The sequence below is a fragment of the Lepisma saccharinum genome, chromosome 1, assembly GCF_977018435.1.
Source record: "Lepisma saccharinum chromosome 1, izLepSacc3.1, whole genome shotgun sequence".
NCBI classification, from domain to species: domain Eukaryota; kingdom Metazoa; phylum Arthropoda; class Insecta; order Zygentoma; family Lepismatidae; genus Lepisma; species Lepisma saccharinum.
Genome location: NC_139229.1, coordinates 110895325 through 110905714, shown reverse-complemented (window position 1 = coordinate 110905714; position 10390 = coordinate 110895325). Strand labels below are relative to the sequence as shown.

Here is a 10390-nt window from a genome sequence, read left to right as displayed (position 1 = left end):
GTGTTTTAGGCTTGATAAAATGTATCATAGTTACACTTGTATAAAATGCATGTTTTACTAAACTTTATCTGCCAAAAAACTATGGTGCTTGTTACACATGGAATGATTCTGACAAACTTTGGCATTTATCATGTGAGAAATGTTTTGCATTACCGAGATAAATGGTGCAGTTCTGGCAGAGTTTGAGTGTACAGCTACGGTCTCATGGGAGCTGTAAGATCAGTATCTGCTGCACAAGAAATGATGGAAATTGAAACTGAATTCCTCAAAAATTGTTTCCAACGTATGAAACTGTCATGAACAGGCATAGGCCATGTGACTTAAAAATTAAAATAAAAGTTTAAAAGCAGTGTTAACACGGCAACTCACGCTACCATGCTATAACACGCATTACGTAAAGAGTGGCCCCGTGGGCTAAATTTTGAAGATGGTTCGTGAAAATCTTATTTAGTGGTGCTGTTATTGTTACAATTAATACAATTTAGAAAGTGTGGATCAAATAGATGTACATTAACTTCTTTTATATTTATTATTGCCTTTAAATTTCACTTAAATGACAAGTGAACAAAGAAAAAATATCACTCTTGAACTGTTTTCAAGTTTTTCTGATTGTGCTTTGATAATGAATTATTGCTGGCCAGCTCCTCAAACAATATTGATACAATATTTAACATTGCTTGAAAAAACAATAAATATGCTGCAAGTTGCATATGACTTGCAGACGTAAAATAATTAAAAATTACAATTTTTCATCTAATCGTCAAGGTACCTATTGCTTTCAGTGTTTTTATTATATTCTCATAATAAAACATCATGGCCCCAGGGATTTTTTTTTTCTGTTGTGGCAGTCACTGTGTTAAGGTGTATTTTAGAGAAAAGTGGGCTAAAATTGAAATAATTTTGGGCAAATTGACACCAGAAAGTAAAACGAAACAATGAAAAATCAAGGTCCCTATTCACTGATGTGCAGTATACTAATTGAATATTTATGAATGTTTCAGTATTTTACATGAAGATCTCAGTCTTGAGGCAGAGGTGCTGTATGTAAAAACATTGATTACCTAAAGTGAGGATCGTGTGGTATAATAATTAACACCAATCAACTGAACTCTGCAGTTGAAATTCATGGCACAAGCACGATTAAAATTAATTTCTAGTTCGAGCGTTGTTTCAAAAGTCCTACCAGTTTCTACTTTTGAAAAAAGTTGCGTAGTGAATTAGTTTTTATTTTACTGACCTGTTGCAGAATACATTTGGTAATTTTTCTACATAGTCATCCCCACGATTCAGGCATTTGTCATACCATACGATGATGTTTTGCATGCCTTTGTTGTAGTAGTCTGCTGCCAGTCCCTTGAACAATATTTTGACAGCTTTCTGGAGTTCCTTGTGACTGTGAAATCTTCGTCTACCCAAAAATGACTTCAGAAGATGAAAATGTGGAAGTCACTGGGGAAAGTGCTCCTCAAGGTCAAGTGTGAAACTTCCCTCTTTCTTTATGAACTCCTATATTCTATGCTGCAAGTTCTCTGTAATGACAGATGGATGCCCAGACTGCTCTTCGTTGTGAACATTTGTCATTCCTTCATTGAACATTAGGCTCCAAATCCTGACAGATGATTCATGCAATATGCCCTCACCATATGAAATTTGACGATAATTCTCACTGGGACGGACGTTCTGTGCATTTGGAAATCGAATGACCAAATGTATTTCACACTCTGTGGCAACTTCAATTTTCCTATTCATTTCTGAAGGGATGTAGCAACCCCACAACTACTGTTAACAAGATAGGACTTGCTTGAAACATGGCCAAGGAATGACTGAGGTGGCCTATACCGGGAGAAGTGAAGGTTGTGGCTTTGTGCGCACTCCATGAGCAAAGGGGTAGGATTTTCTGAACAACCCTTGTATCAATAAACTGTCTCGTATGGTTAGCAGTTCTGGGTTCAGTCCATGATGGGAGGTCCAAAAATTTCAGTGTTGACTCGGCATTGTGAGGACTTTCTTGAAAGCATTAGTACTGGACAGGGGTGGCACCAGGTGGCTGCAAAAGGGTGCTTGCGCACCCCTAATTTTCTTCAGCGCCCCCTTTTCAAAAGCTTTGTTGAAAACATTAACTCTTACAGTGTCATATGTCGTAGTCACATTGAGTGCCCGAATGTTAGGTATTGTAGTGAAACCGGTGTTGTATACAACAGTCAAGCATTGAAAGAGAAGCCACATAGTATTGTTGTTAAGAATTTTCTTCTTTTGTTTTAAGTGGCCTGTTTGTGTTTTTTAATATTTGCCTACAGCTCAGCAAGTTCTTTTTTTTTGGCATTGTTGTTAAACAATTTTATTGTCCGCCTACTTGTTCCTCTTTTCTCCAAGTCACACTGGAACAAAAATTTCAGGTGTTTTCAAGATATCATCAGGTCGTGCTCGGGAAATTATTTAATGAGAGTTGTATCATGATGAATAGTTTACCTGTTAGTACATTCTAAATGTTCCACGTAACATTTTTAGTAAAGTACCATTTCAGACTTTGTCGAGGAGTCCAAAGTTCAGGAAAAAATGTTACAGTTCATTAATGGAAATAGTGCAGCAGAGGGAGATTGTAACAAAGATGAAGTTGCCGTATACTTCGCCTTTTGTCCTGACACCACAGCATCTGGGGCAGAGGGAAGATAGCCAGTGACGCAACGGCAGGGGGACATTACCCCGCTCCGATCCCTATCTTGGCCGGAAATCAATTCTATGGGGCAAACATTGAAGTAAAAGAAAAAGCAAAGCTAGCAGAATGTAAGAGGAGTAGGACAAAATGATACTCAAGATGTAATTAGTGTCCATGTGGCTGGCTGCGAACAATCTAAATTAAAACGTTATAAAAGAGAATGCAGTGCCTTATTAAATTAATGTTTTTAGTATGCAATAATTAGGACCTAAAAATGTGCATATGTGTAAAACATATGTTCTACATGAAATTTATACATGTCATATGTACAAAAAGAATTATATTCGTCATGCATTTTCTGTCTGAAAACAGTTTGTGTGCTGGTTTTCAATTATTAGCTAATGTGAAATTGAACGCGTTGAAAAAAATATTTCAAATCATTTGTCCCAACACAAATGCTTTAGCACTGACTTCTCCCCTTTTTGTGTGATTTAGGAGGAGGATAACGTTTTTGATACTACTACTACTATATATAATACTACTACTAATAATGATGTCATTATTATTATTATTGGCACATTTATTCTGGTACTTCCCCCCCCCCCTTCCCAGACAAAAATTCGTGGTTGCGCCTCTGCTAAAGAATGCATGCATATATCATGCTTTCTTTATTTTCAACATCGCACCCCCAGATGATTAATCCTGGCACTGCCACTGGTACTGGACTACAGAAAAAAGGGCTAATGGAACCCAATGAAATGCTGCATGACAGCCCCTCGCCCTCAAAAAGGGCTGATTCACAGACACCATCCATAAAATACTTTTTAGAGCTAGTGTATTGAATAACCATCTTTAAACTGGATTTACATCATAGTAGGTGTACTAAATTTTAGATTGGTTCACTAGATGTCACTTGCATTGTTCCAATATCTTTCCTATTACTTTATAATTACTTGCTTAAATTAATGAGTTTGTCCTTAGTCCATGCTGAAGGTTGAACTATTATGGAGGATCTCGTAAGATTGTTTATGTATATAGGAAATAAACTAATTGGTATTACTGTAGAAACAATGTATAGGAATGTGTTCTTGTTTTCATTATTTGGTTTTGATGATGTGGATTAAATTACTTTTATTCTCAAGAGATGGCGTAAGTGGTCCATGTATCAGCTTTTTGCGTGGGCGCCAAGCTAAGAAAACGGTTAGTGAGTGAGAAGCATCATGGCGCGAATCGCGATAACCACATCTGGACATTACTAAGAACATACGTCGTCTAAAGTGATTAGAATTGTATTTCAGTGATACTTCATGTTAGTTAGTGCATTACAGGTAGAAAATAGATGTCTCAAAAGAATCAGCGTGTGCATTTGTTATTGTGTTTTCTTACAAGAATCAACGCAACTCCAACATTTTTATGGTCCTCCAAGCCTTGGATGTCTACATCTACCTGACTTTGTGAACTGTAAACTTTGTGGTGAACGGTGTGTTCTAGTTTTGCATTGACATAGCGTGGTCCAGTTGTGTGGATTCGTGTCTCAAGAACTGAACGTTTCGTGCGGGTGGCAGAAGGGACATTCCGGAATCTCGATACTAAATTTATTGCGTAGCAAGCATATTCAGAAGGCGGGGAAGGAAATCAGCTGATTCTTCGTGCGAGCAGTGCAGCAGTGTTTCCAACCGGCGAGACGATTGTGTGTCCAACATCGGCAGCGCTGAAGTTTGCAGGTAATCAGGCTCATTTTAGTACCATTTCCTTTTCCTTTCTTTACATTACATTACGTTCATTAATTGCATTATTGTGAAACCTTATCAGTTATCCTTTCACCATGACAGAGGCAGAGATTAAACGTTTAAAAGTTGTGCGAGGAAGCTACAAAGGGCAATTGACCCGTATGAAAGCATTCGTCGATGCATTTGACATTAATATACAGAGTGTTCAGGAAATTAAATTGAGATTAAGTCACTTGACAGAGATGTCGGACAAATTCAATGACGTTCAAACCAGTTTGGAACTTCAATCGGAAGCAACCGAAGAGGAAGTTCACAGAATAGAATTTGAAGAAAAGTACTACAGCATTAGGTCTCAAATGGAGACAATAGTGATGCGGCATGATCAAATGAATCAGCCCAGTGTTAGTACTAGTTCTGTTACGTCAGTTCAGTCTCAACTTAGACTTCCAAAGATTTCCATACCCTCTTTTGATGGAAATTATGAAAACTGGCTTCCATTCAAGGACAATTTTAAAGTGTTGGTCCATGATAACAATACATTACCAGCAATACAAAAATTTCATTATTTGCGGTCCTCTTTAAAGGGACAAGCCAGTAAGCTCATTTCAAACTTGCAAGTCAGTGAGACAAATTATACAGTAGCATGGAACTTGCTCACTGAAAGATATGATAATAGCAGGCTTATTGCATCACATTACGTTAGTGAACTATTACACATAAAGTCGGTGCGTAAAGAAGATGCAAATGAATTGAGACAGTTTGTAAATACAGCAACCTCAAATCTGAATGCTTTAAAGGCTCTTAAACTTGAGGTGCCTTTGGATGAAGTCATTTTATCACAACATTTTGTATCTCATTTGGATCACAATACTCGTAAGGAATTTGAATTATCACAAGAGCATGATTACTTTCCTACCTTGTCAGAATTATTTGCATTTGTAGAGCGCAGGTGTCAAGCTTTAGAAAACATGAAACCGACACATAGTGACACCAATGCTAAGCAGTTTCAATCACATGATAAACAAGGTAAATTCCTGAAACAAAGCAACATGTATTTAGCAACATCCACTAACATTCAGTGCATGTACTGTTCCGCAAATCATACTTTGTACCAATGTGAGACTTTCTTACAGGCAAGTTATAAACAGAAGCAAGAATTTGTGAAGAAGAAAGGTCTTTGTTTTAATTGTTTATCTTCAAAACATTCATTGAAATTTTGTAAATCTGGAAATTGCAAAATTTGTAATTTGAAACATAATACTCTCTTGCATAGGGATACTCCTGAAAGACCAAGATCTTCGAGTGTCAGTAACAATACAAGCAATAGACAACAATTGAATTCTAGGGTGTATCCTCAAGAAAGCAACAATGGGGCAAGAGATGAAGCACCTCAATCTTCATATTGTACAGTCAAAGAAAGACACACTTCACAAGTTTTATTGTCAACTGCCTTAGTGAAGGTAAAAGGCAACAATGGACAATTTCATTATTGCAGAGTCCTCTTAGACAGTGGGAGTCAGTCAAATTTTGTAACTACATCATTAGTGCAGAAACTGCGACTGAAGAAAGAAAACTATGTTGTTCCAGTCCAGGGAATAAACAATTCGTGTCTTGAAACTAAACATTGTGTAGATGTTGTAATCCAGTCTAGAACGTCTAATTATACAACAACAGTGAAGTGTCTTGTGTTACCAAAAATCACAGGCGACTTGCCCACACAGGTAATCGATTGCAGTACTTGGGATCTCCCAAAGGATATTCAGTTTGCTGATCCTTCATTTCATCAGCCAGGCAGCATAGATTTGTTGATTGGATCTGAACTATTTTTCTTGCTACTACGTTCAGATAGAAGAACAAGAATAGGAAATTATCCTGTACTTCAAGATACAGAGTTAGGATACATTTTAGCAGGAGCTATGCCTCAACAATGTGAAACACCTACAACAGTTACTTCATGTTTTGTACGTACTGAAGATAGCCTTCAATTACAATTACAGAGGTTTTTTGAGTTAGAGGAAGTATTCACGAAGACCAAGAGCAAAGAAGAAATGGATTGTGAAAGGCATTTTCAAGAAACAACCATCAGGCAGAAGGATGGTAGATTTATGGTTAGGCTACCATTCAAACCAAATCATACTGAATTAGGGAATTCGTTTCAACAAGCTGACAAAAGATTTCATCAGTTGGAAAGAAGATTAACAACACAGCCAACACTCAGGCAGAACTATTGTGAATTCATGGACAATTATGAATCATTAGGCCACATGAAGCAAATTAAAACTACTGATGAAGAGAACAAGGAGTCATATTACCTACCGCATCATGCTATTATTAGAGAAAGTACTACAACACCTGTGAGAGTTGTATTTGATGGATCATCGAAAACAGACAGTGGACTATCCATTAACGATGTTCTAATGACAGGGCCTACAGTCCAAGAAGATCTATACTCTATTGTACTGAGGTTCAGAACGCACAAGATAGTTTTTACAGCAGATATAGCACAGATGTTTCGCAACATTAGAGTCCATCCTGAGAACACTAAATATCAAAGAATATTGTGGAGAAAATCACCAAACGAAGAAATACAAACTTATGAATTATTAACTGTAACTTATGGCTTAACCTCATCGCCGTACCAAGCTGTTGCAGCATTACAAATGCTTGCAAGACAGGAAAACGAAAACTTTCCCAATGCATCCAGCATATTATTAAGGGATTTTTATTGTGACAATGTAGCATCAGGAGGTGATAACATTGAAACTATGCTCAACTTACAGTCTGAACTGAATGAACTCTTGAAACGAGGTGGATTTATTTTACGCAAATGGTGCTCCAATTGTGAGGAATTAGTGCAAGCAGTACCAGAAGAACACAGAGAAGTTCATTTACCATTTCAGTTCAATAATGAAGCAGAAATAAACACATTAGGCCTCATCTGGCAACCATCAACAGACAAATTTTTAATTTCGTGCAAAGTAGCGAAAGATGGAGACTTTTGTTCACCATTAACGAACATAACCAAACGACAAGTTGTGTCAATTGTTAGCTCCATATTTGATCCACTGGGACTTATAAGTCCAACTGTCATTTTATACAAGATGTTTTTGCAGAAACTTTGGAGTTGTAAATTGGAGTGGGATGAACAATTAGATTCAGATTTAAGAAACCAATGGACGAATTTGTATCAACAACTACCAGATATAGTTCACATCCAAATAGAGAGATTTGTACTGACAACAGAAAAGACAAATGACATTCAGATACATGGATTCTGCGACGCAGCAGAAGAAGCTTATGGTTGTTGCATTTATATCAGATCAAGAGATGAGTCAGGAAGAATCAATGTTAAATTACTGTGCGCAAAGTCAAGAGTAGCGCCAATCAAAAAAGTTACTTTGCCACGACTAGAATTGTGCGGTGCTCTTCTATTAGCTAAACTAGTTAAGAAAACAACACCAATTTTGAGAATTCCAATTGACAGTACATATTTTTGGACAGATTCAAAAATCGTACTTGGGTGGCTAGCAGCGTCCCCCACTCGATGGAAAACCTTCGTAGGTAACCGTGTTGCACAGATCCAGGAACTTTCTGTTATTAACCAATGGCATCATGTCACATCTAAGTGTAATCCAGCAGATTTGATAACAAGGGGAGTAGAACCAAGAGCCCTCAAGGATTCGGAAATTTGGTGGAATGGACCTACGTGGTTAAAAGAAGATACTTGGCCATTACATGTTATGGAAAATAGCGAACTTGAAGAATGCATAACAGAACAAAGGAAGATTGTTACATCAATGTTTAGCAAGATACATGGAACAGAAGCAGATTTCATGCTGAGATTTTCCACATTACAGAGATTGCTTCGTGTAGTAGCAACATGCTACAGATTCATTTACAATGTTAAGAATCCTGTTTCGAAGAGAACAGGAAACTTTTCTTATGTTGAATTACGTGCAGTACTGATGAAATGTATCTTAATTGTGCAACGCATTTCATTTCCACAAGAAATTCATGACTTAGAAGAAGGACAACAAGTATCAAAAAATAGTCCTATCAAGGATCTTCATCCATTTATTGATGACAGACAGCTGTTACGAGTTGGTGGAAGACTCGAAAATTCAGAATTGCCATATGAGAGCAAATATCAATTAATTTTGCCTACCAAACATCATCTGACGCAACTCATAATTGAATCAGAACATCGTCGTTTATTACATGCAGGGCCTCAATTGTTGATAAGCTCTTTAAGACAGGAATACTGGATTCCACATATCAGACAAACAGTAAGATCTGTCTTGCATAAATGCTTAATATGTTTTAAGTTGCAAGCCAAGGCGTCACAAACACTCATGGGACAATTACCAAGCCCAAGAGTCACACCATCACGTCCATTTTTAAATACAGCAGTAGATTATGCTGGTCCTTGTATCATAAGAACAAACAGAAGAAGCAGAATCACTACCAAGGGATATGTAGCTATATTTGTGTGCATGGCTACTAAGGCAGTGCATATTGAAGCAGTTATTTCCTTAACATCAGAGGCATTTATCGCTGCTCTACGCAGATTTATTTCTAGAAGAGGAAAATGTCAAAACATATACAGTGACAACGGGACTAATTTTGTTGGAGCTAACAGAGAACTGAGAGAACTCAGTCAACTCTTCAAAGCAGAACAGCTAAAAGGTGGACTTGAAGATTTTGCAATAAAAGATGGAATCAACTGGCACTTCATTCCAGCTAACGCGCCCCACTTTGCAGGATTGTGCGAAGCCGCTGTAAAGTCTATGAAATATCACTTTAAGAGGATAGTGGGAAATGCTACTTTGACATACGAAGAGCTTGCAACATTGTTAACGCAAATTGAAGCATGCCTCAATTCCCGACCCCTGACCTCAATATCTGATAATCCCAGTGACACCTTTTACTTAACACCTGGTCACTTTCTTATAGGGTCACCTCTCATGTCCATACCTGAGCCTGATTTAACTAACTTGCCACAAAACAGTCTTTCTAGATGGCAACACATTCAGGAATTACAGCAACACTTTTGGAAGAGATGGTCGAAGGATTATCTCCACGAACTACAACAGCGTCGTAAATGGACGGCTTCAACAGAAAATCTTCAACCAGGCATGGTGGTTCTGGTCAAAGAAGACAACGCACCTCCACTTACATGGAAAATAGCAGTAGTGGAAGAGACGTTTCCTGGTAAAGACGGTGTAGTGCGTGTGGCAAAAATTAGATCAAAAACTGGTTTTACTAAAAGACCAGTGAACAAATTGATTCCCTTACCTAATGACAATTGAATTAGCAAATCTGTTGATTGGAATTTATCCAATCAAGAGGGGGGAATATGTATAGGAATGTGTTCTTGTTTTCATTATTTGGTTTTGATGATGTGGATTAAATTACTTTTATTCTCAAGAGATGGCGTAAGTGGTCCATGTATCAGCTTTTTGCGTGGGCGCCAAGCTAAGAAAACGGTTAGTGAGTGAGAAGCATCATGGCGCGAATCGCGATAACCACAGCTGGACATTACTAAGAACATACGTCGTCTAAAGTGATTAGAATTGTATTTCAGTGATACTTCATGTTAGTTAGTGCATTACAGGTAGAAAATAGATGTCTCAAAAGAATCAGCGTGTGCATTTGTTATTGTGTTTTCTTACAAGAATCAACGCAACTCCAACAAACAATATTGTGGTGAATTTAATCATTGGCACTGGCTGAGATTTTTCCAGAACCTGTCTTCTATAAGGCTTTCAAACCTCATCGAGTCCAAGTGTCATGAGAATTAAAAATGCAGAAGTTTAATTAATTCCGTGAAGAAAAAGTGATTATGCGACAGCTCTTTTAATGTAATTGAAGGGCTCTGGTTTAAAATATGGTAAGTTATATGTTGGTCATTTCTAAGTTCAGTAAGAAAAAGTTTATTAGAAGTTGTACTGTAGATAAATTGTTTTCGTGTTGTGTTTACCAATTTCAGAAGGCTTCACTGATT

At 37.4% G+C, this 10390-nt stretch overlaps 1 protein-coding gene across 1 annotated transcript; it reads left to right on the top strand.

The window, feature by feature from the left end:
• Positions 1-4481: 4481 nt before the first annotated feature.
• On the top strand, positions 4482-9695 carry LOC145985066 (uncharacterized). Its single transcript, XM_083118635.1, has 2 exons — positions 4482-5412; positions 6361-9695. Exons 1-2 carry the CDS (start codon positions 4482-4484, stop codon positions 9693-9695), a joined length of 4266 nt encoding a protein of 1421 aa, XP_082974761.1.
• Positions 9696-10390: the final 695 nt, after the last annotated feature.